At 40.5% G+C, this 23,165-nt stretch overlaps 2 protein-coding genes across 2 annotated transcripts; one reads left to right on the forward strand and one right to left on the reverse strand.

Annotated features, from left to right (window-relative positions):
* The first annotated feature begins 1,833 nt into the window (after positions 1-1,833).
* On the forward strand, positions 1,834-11,707 carry LOC106569137 (retinoid isomerohydrolase). Its single transcript, XM_014140145.3, has 13 exons — positions 1,834-1,946; positions 2,404-2,486; positions 4,803-4,953; positions 5,057-5,164; positions 6,820-6,961; positions 7,232-7,379; positions 7,572-7,653; positions 7,814-7,946; positions 8,133-8,284; positions 8,519-8,648; positions 10,211-10,420; positions 10,535-10,646; positions 11,080-11,707. Exons 1-13 carry the CDS (start codon positions 1,936-1,938, stop codon positions 11,223-11,225), a joined length of 1,608 nt encoding a protein of 535 aa, XP_013995620.1. The 5' UTR covers positions 1,834-1,935; the 3' UTR covers positions 11,226-11,707.
* A 2,714-nt stretch (positions 11,708-14,421) lies between these two features.
* LOC106569135 (RING finger protein 11) lies at positions 14,422-22,287 on the reverse strand. Its single transcript, XM_014140144.3, has 3 exons — positions 21,677-22,287; positions 18,137-18,306; positions 14,422-17,885 (listed from the first exon to the last, which is right to left on the reverse strand). The coding sequence occupies exons 1-3, from the start codon at positions 21,794-21,796 to the stop codon at positions 17,714-17,716; spliced, it is 462 nt and encodes a 153-aa protein (XP_013995619.1). The 5' UTR covers positions 21,797-22,287; the 3' UTR covers positions 14,422-17,713.
* Between the last annotated feature and the right edge of the window lie 878 nt (positions 22,288-23,165).

Below are 23,165 nucleotides of genomic sequence, written 5' to 3' on the forward strand. Positions count from 1 at the left end.
AAGGCTTTGTTGTGCCCTCGTCACGACTGTCTCAGTGTGTTTGGCCATGATATTTTGTTGTTGATGTGGACACCAAGGAACTTGAAGCTCTCAACCTGCTCCACTACAGCCCCGTCGATGAGAATGGGGGCGTGCTTGGTCCTCCTTTTCCTGTAGTCCACAATCATCTCCTTTGTCTTGATCACGTTGAGGGAGAGGTTGTTGTCCTGGATCTTTATACATAGATGTATGCTTACTTCCAGTCCACGTGAAAATAGGTTAGGTATATTTATCCCTTGAAACCTGCCCCTTTGATCTGTGAATTATACTATTCGTGATTTATAATTTGTTAGTGATGTAATTAGATACTAATGATCGTTTATTTATCATTGAGGCTACTTGCTTATTGTTCTTTGGTCTGTGTTTGAGGTTGCCTGTGTCTGTCTAAAAAAGCAACCAGCTATAATCCAGGTACCTAGGGGCTTATTACTCTGAACATGTGCAGAGGACAATCACCACATTGTTCTTTAGTCTCCTGGGAAAAAGCAACTCGCTCATATGAGGACAGAAAATGGTGTGCCCCTGGCAAAGTTCTGATGGCTACCTCTGTCCCTTACAAAAGAACTGTCAAAACAAGTTTGTTTGCCATGATGCTATCAATTAAATTATTCACACTACACAAAATAGTACCCAGTATTTTAATATGAACATGATTAGATGTTGGTAAAAACAATTTCACCTCTACAGTGTTTAGTTACTGATGTGTTGCAAAACAATAACATGGTCTTGTGTTGTATTTTTTAGCCACATTTCCCTACTTTAAAATCATGACTAATGTCACTTGTAGACATACCCAAAAGTATTTATTTATCATGAGAGGACCATAAACAGTACCTAGTAATGCTTATACTGCCAAAAATATTAAAATCTCACCTTGTGGTAGTCACTTTTGAGGACACAAGCTCAAGTACACAGTACAAATATGATACAAATATTAAATATTTATTTATCCTATTCAACAGAAGTGTTTGTGTGTGGGGAGGTACATAATTGACACCCAGAAAATGTGATGTGTAGCTCCCTATGCAAATAAGGTGTCAGATTTCACATACTGCATTTCAGATGAAAGTGGAGAGTGACATGTGAAGCGGGACAATCAGAGCTTTCACGGAGTGCACAGGAATTTATGTTGTGTCATTCAACAAGTGTGCTGTACACAAAAATGTTGGTCAGAACCAGTCCAGAACCGCTCAAAGTCCCATACATAGGGGACTTAATGTTTATAGACCCCAATGTACACAAAGTACTGTATGACTCCATACTCTGTAGAAATGTACATTTAAATAAGCAAAACTCAGCCGAGATAAGCATTTACACAGTAACTCTGAATCACACATGCAAATGTACAAGTCAAGAGTACAAGGCCCATTTGAAATTGGTGCATTTTGACTATTGTTAATATTCTGCCAAATAGTCAATTGAGCAGGAGGGTAAGGTAAATCCAGCCCAGTTACAAAATGTAGTCTACAGGAAAGTAGAAAATAATTTCATTAATTGAATGCCATAAAATGTATCTATAGGCTCTCCCTGCTACTGTGGTTTGGTAAATATATAAATGATCGAACAATCACATCTTATGTTATTGCAACACATTTGCCAGGCAAACACAGACCTATTAATTTTGTGAAATATTCAGGCAAAATAAATCCGGTTTTAGAGGGCCACTATTGTGCAACCAAGCTAAGGATATTGGCACAATGGCATTCTTTCTCACGGTGCAACCTGATTGGTCAAGAGAAAGGTTCCAGCCACTAAGGGTCGGGACAGAGAGAGGGGCTCGATGTATAAAGACCCTAAACCCACTGGGAGCGCCAAGACTTCCAGTTCAGAAGTGATCTGAAGCCACCTGTATGTGAGTGAGTGTGTGTCTCTGTGCTCCCACAACAAGGAGGAACCATGGTCAGCCGGTGAGTGATGGTTCATTTATTTATGTCTGGATTCATGTCTGAAATCTCACGCTGTCAAGGGTCAACCATAGGGATAAAGTGGAAAATGTTAACTTTGAAAAAGACCAATAATGTGTGTTGCTTTACTCAGTAAAGAGAAAATATGTATGAATGTATGCATTTTGAATTATGTTTGACAAATTCCTCCTTACGCAAAGCTTTTCCTATAAACTAGCTTTGGGACAGTGTTGGTTTGACCTTTTATAGGTTAAAGCGGGGCTCTCCAACCCTATTCCTGAAGAGCTACCCTCCTGTAGGTTTTCACTTGAACCCTAATCTAGTGCACCTGACTCTAATAACTAGCTGGTTGATAACCTGAACAGGTTAGTTACAACCTACAGAAGGGTAGCTCTTCAGGAACAGGGTTGGAGAGCCCTGGGCTTCAGTTACTTACATTTTTTCTTCTTCACAATAACAGATTTGAGCACCCTGCTGGTGGCTACAAGAAGATCTTTGAGACAGTTGAGGAGTTATCAGAGCCTGTCCCTGCAACAGTTACAGGTTTGTTAACTACATATTTATTTGGTCATATAAAGCAGGTTATGTTAATTAATTTTACTACACTACATGACCAAAAGTATGTGGACACATGCTCATCGAACATGTCATTCCAAAATCATGGACATTCATATGGAGTTGGTCCCCCCTTTGCTGCTATAACAATCTCCAATCTTCTGGGAAGACTTTCCACTAGATGTTGGAACATTGCTCTGGGGACTTGCTTCCATTCAGCCACAGGAGTATTAGTGAGGTTGGGCACTTATTTTGGGGGTGATTAGGCCTGGCTCGCAGTCGGCGTTCTTATTCATCCCAAAGGTGTTCTATTGGGTTGAGGTCAGGGGTCTGTGCAGGCCAGTCAAGTTCTTCCACACCGATCTCGACAAACAGTTTCTGTATGGACCTCGCTTAGTGCACAGGGGCATTGTCATGCTGAAACAGGAAAGGGCCTTCCGCAAACTGTTGCCACAAAGTTGGAAGCACAGAATTGTCTAGAATGTCATTGTATGCTGTAGCCAGTGGTGTAAAGTACTTTAGTATAAACTCCCAGTAATTTATTGGGTAAATCACAAACGTTTCGGCATCACTGTGCTTTAAGTGCTGACGAAATGTTGGTGATTTATCCAATAAATTACTGGGAGTTTATATATAGCGTGTGCAACTATCTTTATGTTTTTTATAGCTTATAGTTTATTCGCCGTTAGTCAGCACCGCTATATAAAATAATTTTCTCTGGGTGTACGCCAGCTCAGGTTTTTTATTCGTAAAGTACTTAGTAAAAATACTTAAGTCGTTTTTTTTGGTATTTGTACTTTACTTTACTATTTATATTTTTGACAACTTACTTTACTACATTCCTAAAGAAAATAATATACTTTTTACTCCATACTGTTACCCTGACACCCAAAAGTACTCGTTACATTTTGAATGCTTAGCAGGACAGGAAAATGGTCCAATTCACACACTTATCAAGAGAATATCCCTGGTCATTCTTACTACCTGATCTTGCGGATTCACTAAACACAAATGTCTGAGTGTTGGAGTGTTCCTCTAGCTATCCATAAATATAAAAAAAAACAAGAAGATGGTGCCGTCTGGCTTGCTTAATATAAGGAATTTGAATTGATTTATACTTTTACTTTTGATACTTAAGTACATTTTAGCAATTACATTTACTTTTGATACTTTAGAATATTTAAGCCAAATACTTTTAGACTTTTACTCAAGTAGTATTTTACTGGGTGAATTTCACTTTACTTGAGTCATTTTCTATTAAGGTATCTTTACTTTTACTCAAGTATGACAATTTGATCATTTTTACACCACTGGCTGTAGCATAAGATTTCCCTTCACTGGAACTAAAGGACCTAGCCCAATCCATGAAAAACAGCCCCAGAACATTATTCCTCCACCAAACTTTCCAGTTTCCACTATGCATTGGGCAGGTAGCGTTCTTCTGGTATCTGCCAAACCCAGATTAGTCTGCCGGACTGCCAGATGGTGAAGTGTGATTCATCACGCCAAAGAACGCATTTCCACTGCTCCAGTGTCCAATGGCGGCGAGGTTTACACCACTCCAGCCGACGCTTGGCATTGCGCACGTGTTTTTAGGCTTGAGTGTGGCTGATCGGCCATGGAAACCCATTTCGAGATGCTCCCGACGAACAGTTGAGTTCTTCTGCTGACGTTGCTTTCAGAGTCAGTTTGGAACTCGGTAGTGAATGTTGCAACCGAGGACAGATGCGCTTCACTCGGCGGTCCAGTTCGTTGAGCTTGTGCGTTCAACCACTTCGCAGCTGAGCTGTTGTTGCTCCTAGACATTTGCACTTCACAATAACAGCACTTACAGTTGACCGGGGCAGCTCTAGCAGGGCAAAAATGTTGCTAACTGACTTGTTGGAAAAGTGGCATCCTATGACGGTGCCACGTTGAAAGTCACTGAGCTCTTCAGTAAGGCCATTCGACTGCCAATGTTTGTCTATGGAGATTGCATGGCGGTGTGCCTGATTTTATACACCTGTCAGCAACGGGTGCAGCTAAAATAGCCGAATCCACTTACTTAAAGGGGTGTCCACATACTTTTGTATATATAGTGTAGATTTCTGGTACATTCAATCTGTACACCATCCTAAAATGAGAACACAGAGAAATACACTGCATCTGAAAATAAATCACTGCCATCTTGGAAATTCATGTCAAAGCAGTACTGTATCTATGAAAAACATTCCCTAATTGACCTGTTACCTGCTCTAGATAAAATCACATTGAACAGTTCATTGATCAATTGTTTGACAAAGCTCTTTTCTCTCACATCTACAGGTAGGATTCCGTCATTTCTGAAGGGAAGTCTTCTTCGTCTGGGCCCTGGCCTGTTTGAGGTTGGAGATGAGCCTTTCTACCACCTCTTCGATGGCCAGGCCCTCATGCACAAATTCGACTTCAAAAATGGCCAAGTCACCTACTTCAACAAGTAAGAATGGATTAATAATGTCTGTTAGAGATCAGTGGTTACATTGCATTTGAGTCTAATTAACCTAATGGATTTGATACCCATCTCTACCTTTATCCTTTAGGTATGTTAAAACAGATGCCTATGTGCGTGCCATTACAGAAAAGCGTGTGGTGATCACTGAATTTGGCACCTTCGCCTATCCAGATCCCTGCAAAAACATCTTCTCCAGGTTGGTAGCTAACCTCCTCATCAGATGAATAACATAGCCGCAGGTTGGCATTTATTGGGATGACTCATGTACTGGAGGCAGATCTGTAGGGTAGTCAATCGCTGGCACAGCCACAAAGTCCTACAATGTGATTTTAAACCTAAGCCTAACCACACTGCTAATCTTATGCCTAACCCTAACCTTAAATTAAGTCCAACGTTTTTTTTTTAAACAATATATAGGCAATTTTGACTTTGCAGCTGTCCTATCTAGTGGACATTTCTCAGCCCTGCCTCCAGGACAATATTCGTCCCAATAAACATCAACCTGCAACATATTTTTTTTATTTTATTTAACCGGGCAAGTCAGTTAAGAACAAATTCTTATTTACAATGACGGCCTAAGAATAGTGTGCTAACTGCCTTGTTCAGGGGTAGAAAAACAGATTTTTACCTTGTCAGCTTGGGGATTCAATGTAGCAACCTTTCGGTTACTGGCCCAACGCTTTAACCACTAAGCTACCTGCCGCCCCACGCTACCTACCTGCCGCCCCATATCCTGTAAATGGTTATATTTGCTTGCCATATAATGCCGTCAGAAAGTATTCATACCCCTTGACTTATTCCACATTTTGTTGTGTTACAGCCTGAATTCAAAATGTATTACATGTATATTTTTTTCCGACCCATCTACACACCTACCCCATAATGACAAAGTGAAAATATGTTTTTAGACATTTTGCCAAATTTATTGAAAATGAAATACAGAAATATCGAATTTACATAAGTATTCACACCGTTTGAGTCAATAAATGTTAGAATCACCTGTAGCAGCGATTACAGCTGTGAGTCTTTCTGTGTAAGTGTCTAAGAGCTTTGCACACCCGGATTGTACAATATTTGCACATCATTATTTTTGAATTCTTCAAGCTCTGTCAAGTTGGTTGTTTATAATTGCTAGACAGACATTTTCAAGTCTTGCCAAAAATATTTCGCCATTAAACTCTGTAACTGATTTATTGATACACAGTCCAAAGTATAAGCAATAACTTCCCCATATTCAATGTCTGCTTTTTATTTTTATTCTACCAATAGGTGCCCTTCTTTGCGAGGCATTGGAAAACCTCCCTGGTCTTTGTGGTTGAATCTGTGTATGAAATGCAATGCTTGACTGAAGGACCTTACAGATAATTGTATTTGAGGGGTACAGATATGATGTAGTCATTAAAAAATAATGTTAAACTGTATTATTACACACAGAGTGAGTCCACGCAATACATTATATGACTTGTTCAGCACATTTTTACTCCTGAACATATTTAGGCTTGACATAACAAAGGGGTTGAATACTTATTGACTCAAGACATTTCAGCTTGACATTTTTTATTAATTTCTAAAAACATAATTCCACCTTGACATTATGGGGTATTGTGTGTGGGGTATTGTGTGTAGGCCAGTGACCCAAAATCTAAATGTCATACATTTTCAATTCAGGCTGTAACACAATAAAATGTGGATAAGTCAAGGGGTGTGAATACTTTCTGAAGGCACTGTATAGCTGATCCTTCATATCAATCATTGTGTATATTTTGACTGCCGTTGCCTTGATCATCATTTTAATGATGACCGTTGGATCAATTTCAAAACTGGTGTGTGGGTGTGTGTTTCTCTGTGCAGGTTTTTCACTTACTTCAAGGGTGTTGAGGTGACAGACAATTGCCTGGTGAACGTTTACCCCATTGGTGAAGATTACTACGCCGTCACAGAAACCAATTACATCACTAAAGTCAACACTGACACGCTGGATACACTGAAGAAGGTATTACTCTCCTCTTTTTCCCCAGGCTGAAATTCCATCCCCCTTCATTACAGTATTCACAATATACTGTGCCAGAAACCATAGTGTATGCCTATATCCTTTGGCCTAATTCAACAGACTCAAAAAACAGAAAAAAATGGAAGTGTTACATACTGGTCCACTGACTATAGACAGAAGTCTCACTTCTCATTAATAGTTATAACACATGCATAATGTATAACATAATAATGAATAACACATGAATAACACTATGACTTCACTTCCCCTCAGGTGGACTTGTGCAACTACGTCAACATCAATGGAGTGACAGCCCACCCACACATTGAGAGAGACGGAACAGTGTTCAACATCGGAAACTGCATGGGGAAAGGAGCATCGCTGGCCTACAATGTTGTCAGAATCCCACCCACTCAGAAAGGTTGGGCTTGTGTCCAAATTGATTCAAGAAAATAAAATGCAAGATATTCATTCAGAATTCATGCACATGTTCCAACTCTTGAACTAGAACATGTAGGTAACTTGTACTTAACTTGTTCTGGATAGGATAACTTGTAATAGTAAGGCAATCTGAAGGCCTGTGCCCTGATTGCATCTTGTGTTCTCTCCTCAGACAAGTCAGACCCCATTGAAAAGTCCAAGGTTGTGGTGCAGTTCCCCAGTGCCGAGAGGTTCAAGCCCTCCTATGTGCACAGGTGGGTCATAATAACATATCCATCATGTTCATAGTCGAACTTGAGGTCCCCAAAACAGCAAGGAGTCTATCATGGACATGCCTCCTTCTGTGTTATTTGTCTAAGCCATATAACAACTTACAATGCATGCCAACTTAAACGGTTTACATATCACCCTTAGCTTTGGCATGTCGGAGAACTACTTTGTCTTTGTGGAGACCCCTGTGAAAATCAACCTGCTGAAGTTCCTCAGTGCCTGGAGCATCCGAGGCTCTAACTACATGGACTGCTTCGAGTCCAACGAGGTTCTCGGGGTAAGGAGGCAAACACTCAGTAGATTTTAGTTTAAAGTGACACATTTCTATACAGGACCATTATGTACAGTAACATCATACCTAGTCTCGACAGCCAGAACCAAATCACACGTGCAGTCACAACAGACTTAAGCATAACACACATTATTGTCAAACCTAATAAACTTTTTAACATACATTTCACAGACATTGTTCCACATCGCCAGAAAGGACATTGGAGGAGGACAAGGAGAATACATTGACCATAAGTTCAGGGCCGCTCCCATCAACCTGTTCCATCACATCAACACTTATGAGGACAATGGTTTCATCGTGGCTGATGTGTGTACATGGAAAGGGTAATGGAACAGCTAAAAATTGTCTCTCTCATAAGATGGCAATGTCGATATGACACATCATAAGTGACTGGATCAATTGTGGACTGAGGGATCTCAGGGGTGGCATTCATTTGAAGTGAATTGCCTTAGCAATGTCCTTTTTCAGAAGAATTGATTAATGAATCCTAGCCCTTGGTCTTTAAACACTGTCTGTTTAAAGGATTAGGAAACTCATTCTCATTCGTTTCCTGGTAGGTTTGAGTTTGTGTATAACTACCTTTGGCTGGCCAACCTGCGCTCCAACTGGGAGGAGGTGAAGAAGGCAGCCATGATGGCACCTCAGCCAGAGGTCAGGAGATACGTCATCCCACTGGACATCCACAGGGTAAGTCATTTCCTTCTCTTTTAAAAAAAATGTTTTTAGTGTACATTTCATTTACATATTATTTCTTAATTTTTGGACAATAAAGTGCATATGTGTTACCCTGTATTTATTTTATTTTGGATAGCAACGTGTGCAGTGCATTCAGAAAGTATTCAGACCCCTTGACTTTTTCCACATTTTGTTACGTTACAGACTTATTCTAAAATTGATAAAATAGTCCCCCCCCCCTCATTAATCTACACACAATAACCCATAATGACAAAGCAAAAACAGGTTTTTAGAAATGTATTAAAAATACAAAACTGAAATATCACAAATAACTATTCAGACCCTTTACTCAGTACTTTGATAAAGCACCTTTGGCAGTGATTACAGCCTCGAGTCTTTTGGGGTATGATGCTACAAGCTTGGCACACCTGTTTTTGGGGAGTTTCTCCCATTCTTATCTGCAGATCCTATTCTTCTCTGCAGATCCTCTCAAGCTCTGTCAGGTTGGATGGGAAGTGTCGCTGCACAGCTATTTTCAGGTCTCTCCAGAAATGTTTGATCAGGTTCAAGTCCGGGCTCTGGCTGGGCCACTCAATGACATTCAGAGACTTGTTCCAAAGCCACTCCTGCGTTGTCTTGGCTGTGTGCTTAGGGTCATTGTCCTGGTGGAAGGTGAACCTTCGCCCCAGTCTGAGGTCCTAACCTGCTCCAGAGCGCTTTTCATGAATGATCTCTCTGTACTTTGCTCTGTTCATCTTTCCCTAGATACTGACTAGTCTCCCAGTCCCTGCCGTTGAAAAACATCCCCACAGCATGATGCTGCCATCACCATGCTTCTCCGTAGGGATGGTGCCAGGTTTTCTTCAGACGTGACGCTTGGCATTCAGGCCAAAGAGTTCAATCTTGGTTTCATCAGACCAGAGAATCTTGTCGACGAGTCTTTAGGTGCCTTTTGGCAAACTCCAAACGGGCTGTCATGTGGCTTCCGTCCAGCCACTACCATAAAGGCCTGATTGGTGGAGTGCTGCAGAGATGGTTGTCCTTCTGGAAGTTTATCCCATCTCCACAGAGGAACTCTGGAGCTCTGTCAGAGTGACCATCGGGTTCTTGGTCACCTCCCTGCCCAGGGCCCTTCTCCCCGATTGCTCAGTTTGGCCGGGCAGCCAGCTCTAGGAAGAGTCTTGGTGGTTCCAAACTTCTTCCATTTAAGAATGATGGTGGACACTGTGTTCTTGGAGACCTTCAATGCTGCAGACATTTTTAGGTACCCTTTTTGGTACCTGAGCTCAATTTCGAGTCTCATAGCAAAGGGTCTGAATTCTTATGTAAATATGGAATTTCTGTTAAAAGAAAATTCTACATTTGCTAACATTTCTAAAACCTGTTTTCACTTTGTCTTTATGGGGTATTGTGTGAAGATTGATGAGGAAAATGTTTAATTTAATCCATTTTAGAATAAGGCTGTAAAGTAACGAAATGTGGAAAAAGTCAACGGGTGTGAATACTTTTTCGAATGCACTGTATATCTGCCCTAACTTATTCAAACCTTCTTTCATACTGATTGTGTGTTTCAGGAGGAGCAGGGAAAGAACCTGATATGCCTGCCGTACACCACAGCCACAGCAGTGATGCGTACTGATGGGACCATCTGGCTGGAGCCTGAGGTGCTGTTCTCTGGGCCGCGCCAAGCCTTTGAGTTTCCTCAGATCAACTATGAGAAGCACGGTGGGAAGAACTACACATATGCCTATGCCCTGGGCCTCAACCACTTCATTCCTGACAGGGTGAGTAGTCTTGTTGTTTGCCACAAATTTATCTTCAAACTCTGAGAAGTGAATGGCAGAGGTCATAGCATGTTACGTGAGTGGCCATGAGTTTCTGTCTATATGCGGCTGTAGATCATCAAGCTGAACGTGAAGACCAAAGAGACCTGGGTGTGGCAGGAGCCGGACTCCTACCCCTCAGAGCCTCTCTTTGTGCAGACTCCCGATGGCGTGGATGAGGATGATGGTATGCACAGTATTGTACTGTACTCTTAGTGTACTAAATTGTCACTGTTACAGGCATGGTGCAGGGCAAACACTGATACATAGTATTGTGTTTGTGTTAGTGTTTAGAATAGAATTTAAGAGACATTGTGCTCTCTTCAATCCGTGATAGAGATTTAGAGGTAATTTGCCATTGAGCTGACATATGCAGTGTTTATCGTGGATGCAGTCTCCTCTAAAGCAGGAACATTGCCTTTAAATTTCAATCACGTTGTAAAGCTGAACTTCCGCAATGCGGATTGAATAGAGCCCTTTAGCTATTTATCCAGGGACAAGGTACTTAAATTTAGTAGAAAAATGTACTCAGCATAATTCATAAAAAGACAGGTTACAGTTACAATGTGGTGGGCACTGTGTTTTTCTAACAACCCGTGTGTTTTTCCAATGACCCACAGGAGTTCTGTTGACCGTTGTAGTATCCCCCGGGGCCCAGAAGTCAGGGTACATGCTGATCCTCAACGCCAAGGACATGTCGGAGATCGCTAGGGCAGAGGTGGACTGCCCAATACCCGTCACCTTCCACGGAATGTACAAGAAATAACATTTCAATAATCCTCAAGGCACAACGACTAGTAGTCACCATTCCAGGGTATTCATACTAAGCATCACATTTCCCTCAGCAATAGAACAAACAAATAAACAATGACAAAGTATAGGCTACAAATAACTTGGCTTGTTGTGTCAGCGAAAACAAGGCAAGTATCTGATCATCTTCCATCATGATTTTAAGTCATTTAACTTTCTGCCACCTACGATTCAGTATGGTCGAGCATCCATTTTGATGAAAATGTACCATTTCGTGGTATGAATGGAACCTGCTGGTATCAGGGCATAAGTAGGTTTCCTACAATTATATCTCAGTGAGCCCACAGCATAACAACATCAGTGGCCTCTCAGTCACGACACCCTGATTGGTTAATACAATTGTTGTGTCAGTGCTGGAAATCAATGAGTTTGTTCACAGTACCATGTCTCTTGAGTACTTCAGGGTTGGAATAATTAAAATATAATCAAAATACTGGCCTTTCTATTGTATGTCTGTTATTTTGGGAAAGAAAGTTGAATGTTGTGTGTAACTAATAATTTGACTATTCTATAGTGTATAAAAAACTAATTTCCTAGATGCACACGTAGTACAGGTATATACATGAAAGAACTAGTCCCGAAGGACAACAATAAAGTCCCTCTGCTCCATGTCATCCGTATAGCGGTTGTTTTGGTGGAGTCGAAGGTGGAACTGCATTAGAGCTGTCAAATCCACAAATGGCTCCCGGCATTATACCTAAAGCGGATATTGCCATTGGCTGCACAGAGATACATTAACATAAATCCCATGCAGCATTGTTTGCAAGTTTGAACACTGGAATGTGAGATGTAATCTACACCTCCATTAGGATGATAGAAACTCTAATTATTTAGTGTAATGATTTTTTTTCTATACAGCCTACACTTTCTCCTTCTGAACTTCTAACAGGAGTGGGACAGTGTGGCTTTGTGACAATGATCTCAAGAGCAGCTGCTCACCGATTTGAAGGTTCCAACAGTTCCACCTCTGACACAGCCAAAATACCCGCTATGTCGGTGTCTGCTAATGCTGGTTAACTCTTGATCTGATTGAATCTAGGACAAAGTCCCTCCGCTCCATGTTAATCAGTGGCAGTCGGTGCCGTTTAAGATAAGGGAGGACGATTTTTATGAGCATGTCCTTATTTCTATTACAGCATATTGGATGACTGTCATTCATATTCCATTTACCCAGCTCAATGTAACATAGGTTTAGGTTACTACATGATACTCACATTTTCCCTATATCCATCATGAGGTTGCTACAACCTAGTTTACAATGTAGGTGCACAGGTCGAGAGAAAAATGTAAGTAATCAAGATGACACATTTAATACCGCCTTGCACGCTCTTGCCTGCATCTAGCTGATCTAGGGTATAATCATTAGTCTAACAGTTGCAAACAAGAGTATTTATTGGACATTTTCAGGTATGTTGATCCCCGTTCCGTTTGCTTCTGTTTAAGAAATGGCTGAATGAATACACCCCTGATCACACGCAAACACAGTTCATGTTCATAGCAGCCACATACAAACAGTATGATCACTTTTCTTGATGTATAATTCCTTCTCACATCTACACACTCTCCTCCTTTCACCTTCGCTTGTGGACTTTAGTGCACAACACATCAGCTGTCTGTGACAAGGCAAAAAAAACTTTTCAAGCCCAACCTTCATATATAACCACTAACTGCTATACAAGGCCTACATCATTGTCACCATATTAGCTGACAACATAGTCAACATAGCTACTAGAACTAACGGGTTAGTAAACCCACTAGAATCATGCAGTATGTTGTAGTCAGCCAGCAAGTGGGCCCAGGTGGCAATAAATTAATAAAACCAAAAGCTTACCTTGACTTGGAAGAGTTCCAGTGTTGGATAGCCATAGCCAGCTAGCTAACATAGCATCCCTCTCTGTTTGAGCCAGGTGTTTGAGTAGACTAAACTAGCTAGCTGCATTCGGTAGCTAAGTAAGTGAAAGTAAAAGTGAAAAAAATAAATACAACCAAATACAACTCTCTTGCTTCTCCTTCATTTTTGAAGAAATTAATTTGTTTCATAACTGTTCAACTGTTGTCTTTGTCTCTCTTTGAGTCATCTACTCATCACATTTTATGCACTGCAGTGCTAGCTAGCTGTAGCTTATGCTTTCAGTACTAGATTCATTCTCTGATCCTTTGGGTGGACAACATGTTCATGCTGCAAGACCTCTGATGGGCTGGTGGACGTCCTCCTGAAGTTGTCATAATTACTGTGTAAGTCTATGGAAGGGGGTGAGAACCATGAGCATCCTAGGTTTTGTATTGAAGTCAATGTACCCAGAGGAGGAGGGAAACTAGTTGTCCTCTGGCTACACCATGGTACTACCCTACAGAGTGCTGTTGAGGCTACTGTAGACCTTTATTGCAAAACAGTGTGCTTTAATCAATTATTTGGTGACGTGAATATATTTAGTATATTTGTATCTAAAAATGATAACCTTTTAAATATTTCGCTATTTTTATATTCATGAAATTCACTGATGGTCCTCCCCTTCCTCCTCTGAGGAACCTTCACTGACCATTGCTCCATTGTGAAAAAAGGATCTGAATACATTATGAGGCCTTGCACCCAAAAGCGCTGCGCATACTGAGTGTCACTACTAGTGAAAGGGCCACAAAGATTAGTTATGTTGCCAAAGAAAATCAGATTAGGTGTATTTAGCTTCAAGAAAAAGAACAAACAAGTTAGGATGTTGCAACTAGTAATTTTTTTGACAGAGCCCATGTTTTGTACAATGTTGCCTAACGTAATCTTGCCTCCGTACCATGGCATTAGCCCCACTAGTCTAAGCTGGTCAGGCGATTGCATTGCAGCATTGGTAAACTAAACTGATCATACTGATTAATTGGGTCAAACGTCTAATCTGAGAAACAAACAGGCATGTCGCAACTAATCACTTCTGAAAAGCACAGATCATGATGACCATAAAAGCCTGGCTTGTGCAATACTGTATGTGGAAAAAGACTTTGAAACACCATTGCCATGATTATAGCAGCAACAAATCTAAGCAGAAATAATTACAGTATGTATTGTGCTGATAGGATAAAAGGGGAAATGTAACGTTTGACTAACATCTGGTGTAACAAGATACTACAGTCTCAGAACACTAATAAGTCAGGCATGACAAAAATGTGTGCTTTCTTGTTTATTTACATTTTTTTTACAGCTTCAATATGAGGGATGGTTGGCCTTTCAAAAACCAAGATTACAGGAGATGACATTTATTTTCAGAATCCTGAAAAACACTGCAAAACAAAGCTAATAATTGAAACACGTGTGTTGTCTTTTAATGTCACCGTGAAACCATGAGAGAAATCTTCCCCCTCTTACATATATCTTTGGGACAGAGGTTTGCAAATGCATACTCAAGCCAGTGTAAACTCTAATGGGAAATACTTATCTCCCACAAACACAATGACAAACGATACATCTAAAAGGTAGGAGATACACAAACATCAATACAGAAAAGGGTATCACTATTATATAAACAAAAAATGTAATGGAAATAATTCACTGCAACGCTACTTCGCTACAAACACATATAAAAAAGCAAAAAAAATGCTGGCCTAGTTTTTTGTTTGTTTTTTACAGCAAGAAAGAAAATTGCGCAATGATGACTGTGGGATTGAAAATACAGGTAAGTAAGCTAAGTACTTAAGGGAAGAAATATTCTTCTATTCCATATTGTCTCATCTGAGACAAAGCAAACCTCTGTCCCCTTCACTCAGTCACTTCCACACAAAAACACACACTGGAATCAAGACAAGCAAAACAAAGCAGATGCACACTACTGAATCACACAATTCATGAATACATATTCAGCTATTGAGCTTTACTTCAACTTGATACGTGACCAATGGTAGCATTGACAGCATTATCAATATCAATCTTAACTTCTGTGCTGCAAAAAGAAGAAATAATATTGAAAAGTGCAAGGTTATAGGTATATATATATTAATATAATGCTTCCGTTATTGTCCTATAAGTAAAGTGCAAATCTCGGGATCAGATTAATGTGTGTGCAAGCATTCCTAACTTTTAGACTGATCATCCTGCACATGCACACATGAGCCCTTTACATTGTCTGACAGCTATGCTACTCCTCTTATTGTAAAACCTATAAACCTTACACAGAGTGATTGACATACAGCTCATCCACTTCTTCAGGCCATTAGGAATGGCAGTGGAGCCATTTAGAATGGTAAATCTGAAAGACAAAACAAAAGGTAACGGATGTACACTAATGTTCAAAAGTTTGGGGTCACTTAGAAATTTTCTTGTTTTCGAAAGAAAATAACATTTTTTGTCCATTAAAATAACATCAAATTGATCAGAATCCCAGAGTCGCCTCTCACTGTTGACGTTGAGACTGGTGTTTTGCGGGTACTATTTAATGAAGCTGCCAGTTGAGGACTGGTGAGGCGTCTGTTTCTCAAACTAGACACCCTAATGTACTTGTCCTCTTGCTCAGTTGTGCAACGGGGCCTCCTACTCCTCTTTCTATTCTGGTTAGAGCCAGTTTGTGTTCTGTGAAGAGAGTAGTACACAGCATTGTACGAGATCTTCAGTTTCTTGGCAATTTCTCACATGGAATAGCCTTCATTTCTCAGAACAAGAATAGACTGACGAGTTTCAGAAGAAAGGTCTTTGTTTCTGGCCATTTTGAGCCTGTAATCGAACCCACAAATGCTGATACTCCAAATACTCAACTAGTCTAAAGAAGGCCAGTTTTATTGCTTCTTTAATCAGAACAACAGTTTTCAGCTGTGCTGACATAATTGCAAAAGGGTTTTCTAATGATCAATTAGCCAATTAAAATGATAAACTTGAATTAGCTAACACAACGTGCCATTGGAACACAGGAGTGATGGTTGCTGTTAATGGGCCTCTGTACGCCTATGTAAATATTCCATAAAAAATGTGCCTTTTCCAGCTACAATAGTCATTTACAACATTAACCATGTCTACACTGTATTTCTGATCAATTTGATGTTCTTTTAATGGACAAAAAATTTGCTTTTCTTTCAAAAACTAGGACATTTCTAAGTGACCCCAAACTTTTGAATGGTAGTGTATGTGTTTCTCCATTAAACATATCATAGTCTAATAGAGGATGGGCTTTGGGTGATTTCTGTACTGTGTATGTGCATTCTTTAATGGTTTTTGTTGTAATCCTAAAAGGAGACTATGCTCTGTAACTTATTTTATTTTGAAACACTGAAACAGGGTACGCTTCAGTCCATTACTAAGTCATATTCAGAGTGTGGGATTTTGAGACTTTAGAAGACTGATGAGTCATGTTATAGTCTTGTTGTTGCCAGCTGTGGCTTCCAAAGGAATCTGATAGGATACCTCCTGGTGACCAAATTCAGATGACAAAAAATGATCTAATCCCATTCCCAGCTACTAATCATGGTGAATAATGATTGGCTGGGATGGGATGCCACCGAGACCTGCTCAAGTGGAAATGCAGTGAGACATCACTACAGTAACAGCCCCTCCCCCTATTCTGACCATAACATCAGCAACCCAATCCTAGTACTGTATTCAACAGCTGACTCAGGAACCCAGTCCACCACAGACGCACATATTATGCCTGCTTGTCCTCCTATGTAGACAGTTGCCTAATGTTGCCTACTTTCAGTCAGACCATGACTCAGCCAGTTCAGTTCAGAGCCAGTTCAGTTCAGAGTCAGTTCAGTTCAGAGCCAATTCAGTTCAGAGCCAATTCAGTTCCATCTCCAGTTCAGAGCCAGTTCAGTTCCATCTCCAGTTCAGAGCCAGTTCCAGTTCCAGTTCTGAGCCAGTTCCAGTTCAGAGCTAGTTCCAGTTCTGAGCCAGTTTCAGTTCTGAGCCAGTTTCAGTTCTGAGACAGTTCCAGTTCTGAGACAGTTCCAGTTCAGAGACAGTTCCAGTTCTGAGCCAGTTTCAGTTCTGAGCCAGTTCCAGTTCTGAGCCAGTTTCAGTTCAGAGACAGTTCCAGTTCAGAGACAGTTCCAGTTCTGAGCCAGTTCCAGTTCTGAGCCAGTTCCAGTTCAGAGACAGTTCCAGTTCTGAGCCAGTTTCTGTTCAGAGACAGTTTCTGTTCAGAGCCAGTTCCAGTTCTGAGCCAGTTTCAGTTCTGAGCCAGTTCCAGTTCAGAGACAGTTCCAGTTCAGAGACAGTTCCAGGTGATGAGTGGATGGGTCCAAGTATTTTCATTGTTAATCACTAGTGTTTCCATAGTCTCTCTCTTGTATGTCATCACCGACCAAGACACTGTGCTGCTCCTTATCCCAAGGTAAAAAGCAGAGGGGAAGGGGGCAGCGTGTGTGTGTTTGTTGGGGCTGGTGGAAGTGTGTGTGTATGTGTGCGTGTGTTTGTAGGGGGGTGGCAAGGCAGAGCTCGGCAGAAGGGGGTAGTGTTGTATTTAGGGTCAGTGGTCAGTTGGTCTCGTAAGTGGAGAGCAGGGCGGCGTCCACAGGCTCCATGCAGGAGGGACAGGTGAAGGACCTCATCAGCCAGTCGTCTATACAGTCCATGTGGTAGATGTGCATACAGGGTAGAAACCGGATGGGGTCCCCGTACACAAAGTCCATCATACATATCACACACCTAGAAAATGGGTCAATACAGTTATGAATAGTGGTTTTGATCATTTTTTCCTCAGCACTTTAACTGACCAGGAAAAACTCTGGGCATTAGTTATGTTATACAAACACAGTTACATGCTACAACTAGGGCCAGAGTTTTACCTGCGCAGGTCACATGAACAGTGACCTTTATCAATTACATCAGAGAATAAAAACAGTGGTAAACTAATAATATTAAGATATTAATAAAAACAGTGGTAAACAGATGCTTACTCTCTGATTTTCTTCTCGGAGCCGTCCCGTCCTCCGTCGTAGACACCCCGGGGGAGGTGCTGGATGAGGCCGATACGCTGGGCGATACGGACCTGCTCCTCCTCAGTCAGCTGGCTGGCCAGGCGGGCCTGGCTGGGGGTGGGGTGGTACACTGGCATGTGGGCCTCCTCCTGAAAAAAAGACATACACATACAGAAAGTCAATCCATGGGCCAACTCAACTGAACTGATCCCATGACCCAGTGTTTCAACAACCATTGTATAAGCGGGGTTGGGTGGTCTGTTCCACCTAAGGCTGTTCCACCTAATGACGTATATACAGTTGAAGTGGGAAGTTTACATACACATTAGTCAAATATAATTAAACTCAGTTTTTCACAATTCCTGACATTTAATCCTAGTAGAAATTCCCTATCTTAGGTCAGTTAGGATCACCACTTTATTTTAAGAATGTGAAATGTCAGAATAATAGTAGAAAGAATTATTTATTTCAGCTTTAATTTCTTTCATCACATTCCCAGTGGGTCAGAAGTTTACATACACTCAATTAGTATTTGGTAGCATTGCCTTTAAATTGTTTAACTTGGGTCAAACATTTCTGGTAGCATTCCACAAGCTTCCCACAATAAGTTGGGTGAATTTTGGCCCATTCCTCCTGACAGAGCTGGTGTAACTGAGTCAGGTTTGTAGGCCTCCTTGCTCGCATCGCTTTTTCAGTTCTGCCCACAAATTTTCCAGAGGATTGAGGTTAGGGCTTTGTGATGGCCACTCCAATATCTTGACTTTGTTGTCCTTAAGCCATTTTGCCACAACTTTGGAAGTATGCTTGGGGTCATTGTCCATTTGGAAGACCCATTTGCGACCAAGCTTTATCTTCCTGACTGATGTCTTGAGATGTTGATTCAATATATCCACATAATTTTCCTCCCTCATGATGCCATCTATTTTGTGAAGTGCACCAGTCCCTCCTGCAGCAAAGCACCCCCGCAACATGATGCTGCCCCCCGCGCGCTCCACGGTTGGGATGGTGTTCTTCGGCTTGCAAGACTCCCCCCTTTTCCTCCAAACATAACGATGGTCATTATGGCCAAACAGTTCTATTTCTGTTTCATCAGACCAGAGGACATTTCTCCAAAAAGTAGGATCTTTGTCCCCATGTGCAGTTGCAAACCGTAGTCTTGCTTTTTTATGGCCGTTTTGGAGCAGTGGCTTCTTCCTTGCTGAGCGGCCTTTCAGGTTATGTCGATTTTACTGTGGATATTGATACTTTTGTACCTGTTTCCTCCAGCATCTTCACAAGGTCCTTTGCTGTTGTTCTGGGATTGATTTGCACTTTTCAAACCAAAGTATGTTCATCTCTAGGAGGCAGAACGCGTCTCCTTCCTGAGCGGTATGACGGCTGCGTGGACCCATGGTGTTTGTACTTGGGTACTATTGTTTGTACAGATGAACGTGGTACCTTCAGGCATTTGGAAATTGCTCCCAAGGATGAACCAGACTTGTGGAGGTCTACAATTTATTTTCTGAGGTCTTGGCTGATTTCTTTTGATTTTCCCATGATGTCAAGCAAAGAGGCAGCAAGTTTGAAGGTAGGCCTTGAAATACATCCACAGGTACACCTCCAATTGACTCAAATTATGTCAATTAGCCTATCAGAAGCTTCTAAAGCCATGACATAATTTTCTGGAATTTTCCAAGCTGTTTAAAGGCACAGTCAACCTAGTGTATGTAAACTTCTGACCCACTGGAATTGTGATACAGTGAATTATCAGTGAAATAATCTGTCTGTAAACAATTGTTGGAAAAATTACTTGTGTCATGCACAAAGTAGATGTCCTAACCGACTTGCCAAAACTATAGTTTGTTAACAAGAAATTTGTGGAGTGGTTGAAAAATGAGTTTTAATGACTCCAACCTAAGTGTATGTAAATTTCCGACTTCAACTGTAAACCCTGGATTGCTGATGCTATATATTGGCCATTGAAAGGCTTTGAAGCCACTGGTCGGCCATATTGGCGACAGTATTTCAATTAAATGGTTCAAGGACAAAATTACATGTATTTTGTTGTTGTAGTGGGGACAGTAACATTAATACTCTAAAATAAATACTTTAAAGATTTTTTTTTGATTTTTGTTCATTTCCTTTTTAATGTTTAGCTCACATAATATAATTTAAAAGTATGCACTGAGGTGTCTGTAATAGAATAAACGCGTCAAAAACAAATATAGACATGAATAAATGCATTTCTAAATCTTCCAAAATAATTTGTATAATTGAGGAATACCAAGATGGATGTGCGGTGGCTTCAATACAGCGCCACCTGTCAGTCATCCAGGGTTTATACACATACATCATCGGTTCCACCCCGCCTATAAGAGTTTGTCTTGCATTTGTTTCAATTGACAATGTTGTTGCCATAGGGAACCTTCAAATTAAACTAGCAGAAACACTGCCACGGCAAATCCAATTCATAAACAATTACACTACTTTTGGGCAGCCAGCGTATGACTCGGCAGCTATCTAGTATTGGGTGATTTGAGGTGGAATCATGTGTGAGGCCTATATGAAAGTGTGATACAACAAGGAGAAAGAAGGAGTCTATCATAATGGTTTATCACGCTGTGTGTTCTGCGCTGTGTGCGAGCCAAAACACACACCCTGCCATGGATAAAGCAGCCGGAAAAAACTGCCCAGTCTGGACATTCTTGGCAAGCCTGTTTAGAACACTTTTGTGAGATTGAAAAGCATTTGGGCATTAAAAGTGTTGTGTGTGTTTTTCTCTTTGTGTGACCGAGTATGTTCAACTATTGATATGTGAAAACTCAGACCCATAACAATCAGTTGCAAATAGGCCTACCTATGAAAACAAGAATTTCAATGCAACACTATTGCTCAGCCCTTTAAATATTTTATTGTGGCTCATCTGATGTAGCCTAGCTTTTAAAACCATACATTTGACAGCAACAATTAACTTTAAACTATACCTAGATGAATGAGTCGGTAATGGTATGGAATCATATAAAATAAAATAAATAATCTAGCTAAATAATTAGGAAATATTTGACCAGATTCTCTAAAGATGTTCAATGCACTGGACCCCTGGGTCTTGCATGATTCTGTCAATTCGCATAGCAATACTTAAAGCTAGGGTCCTTAATTGAAGCAATAACAGAGTGGTTACCCCGCCTCTGTTTTGGTAAAATGCTGAGGGATGGGCCTGGAGAAATGGAACCCCTCTAAAATTAATTCAGAGCTATGGATGCAATAAGGACTGACCATCCACGATATCAACATTATAATTATAACCATGATTAGAGGCTATACAGTGTCTGTTTACATTTAGCTAAATTGTTTACAAACAAAACAAGCTTATATTTTGGGTTCTGATAGGGTACGACTGTTGAACTAAGCTCATGAGGCATTTATCAGTTATATTCTTCAAGAATCAGTGATTATAACTATATAATGAATGTATAAGTCCAACAATTAATGTAGCAGCTAAGGATTCTAGCTTTAACATTAGTAGCTATAAAGTCTGACCTGGTAAGGCGGAGGTGGCTCCAAATCCGGGTCTGCCTCCCCATAACTTGCTCTGTCAGACTGGGATTCGTGAAGCAAAGATATATCGTCGGACGTCGGCGATTTGAGACAATTGCCCATGTCCACTTCTCAGTCCCTCGTTGTTTACCTAGCTTGTAAACTTGCTATTGTTCGTTTACAACCAAATGTATCTTCCCCTCGTTGAAGAAGTAATGTTATTACACATTCAATACTATTTAACAACCCATTAAAACATAATATGCATGTTCATATAAACACTAGCTCGAGACCCATCAGCTGTCCAAGCTATTCAACATCATCAGACCATCACAGTCAAAACAAAGAGCTAGCTAGCTAGATACTGCTGCTAGCTAACGCTTTTGGCTAACCAGCTAGTGACTTCCTTGATTAATATCATTCATTCCTCGGCCTAAGATTTGAAATGAAAAACGTTCGCTCAAATAGAAACTATCATAACGACATTAGCGATAGAACATCTATAATGTTCACAAATATAGACCACTGACTTCGCGAATAAAGTAAGTGTCTGGCTAGCTTGCAATATTATTCTATTTTTTCAACCTGAACTCGGCGTCCATTGGATATGACGTAACGGCTTTAGTGTTGTTGTCTTTGTCATAAGGTGAGTGCATTTTGCACTTTCATTGGATGGTTGCAATGCAACGTCACACGAGGAAAAGAAAAGTGGTGGCTGGCACAAGACCCCAAATGATCTGTTATTTCAGGGTTTTTTGAATGATATACAATTTTGTTCTTAAACAAAGATCACAATTGTTGGTTTAATCTCATAATTCATGTATAGTTATTCCCTGAAGTGGTCTACTGTAAAGTGTAAACAACATTGAGCAAAATGTTTATTCCTGACCTTACCCAGTCATTAGAGCCTTATAGAGAGTTATATAAGGATTGGAGTTGACCATTGGTCTACATCAGATACCGAGACAGGCAGCCGCATAACTGCAATTAAGGATACTTTTCTTGGAATTTAGGAAACTTTTATTCATACTGTATATACAACTATTTTACACATATAAACCAAACAACTATTTGCATTCAAGGAACTTATTATACAATTCTCTGTTTTTTGGTTAAGTGAGTTTCACAGAATCATTACCCTTTTTCAGGCAAATAAAACAAATACATGTACCTTAAATGAACATTCCAGAAATATCCTATTCCACCCTTCAAGTGTGTTGTGAGCTGAAAGGGATATGTTCTCTTACAATCTTGTAGAAATCATGGTATAAATGTACTGTACATTATTAGTAGACCATTCTAAATAACAGGTAAAATAGGTGTGTTGAAAACATCTTCCTACATGTGTTGTCTGTAATGGCTCATACAGTATTTTTATAAACCAATCTAGGTAGAAAATATACAGTTGCAGTGAGGTATTTGACACGTACTGATTACGTGGTAGGCTAATGAAGAAGAGGAGAACATGGATGGCTACATTGATGAAGAAAAG

The sequence above is a fragment of the Salmo salar genome, chromosome 14 (genome assembly GCF_965601325.2).
Source record: "Salmo salar chromosome 14, fSalSal1, whole genome shotgun sequence".
Lineage (NCBI taxonomy): Eukaryota > Metazoa > Chordata > Actinopteri > Salmoniformes > Salmonidae > Salmo > Salmo salar.

Excerpts from the sequence above, each read along its gene's own strand:
- LOC106569137 (XM_014140145.3), top strand. Across the intron at positions 2,487-4,802 it reads TGTCCCTGCAACAGTTACAG|GTAGGATTCCGTCATTTCTG; the intron begins GTTTGTTAACTA and ends TCACATCTACAG. Across the intron at positions 10,421-10,534 it reads ACCACTTCATTCCTGACAGG|ATCATCAAGCTGAACGTGAA; the intron begins GTGAGTAGTCTT and ends ATGCGGCTGTAG.
- LOC106569135 (XM_014140144.3), bottom strand. The coding sequence starts at position 21,796 with ATGGGCAATTGTCTCAAATCGCCGACGTCCGACGATATATCTTTGCTT. Across the intron at positions 18,307-21,676 it reads AGCCACCTCCGCCTTACCAG|GAGGAGGCCCACATGCCAGT; the intron begins GTCAGACTTTAT and ends TCTTTTTTTCAG. Across the intron at positions 17,886-18,136 it reads TCCGAGAAGAAAATCAGAGA|GTGTGTGATATGTATGATGG; the intron begins GTAAGCATCTGT and ends CCCATTTTCTAG.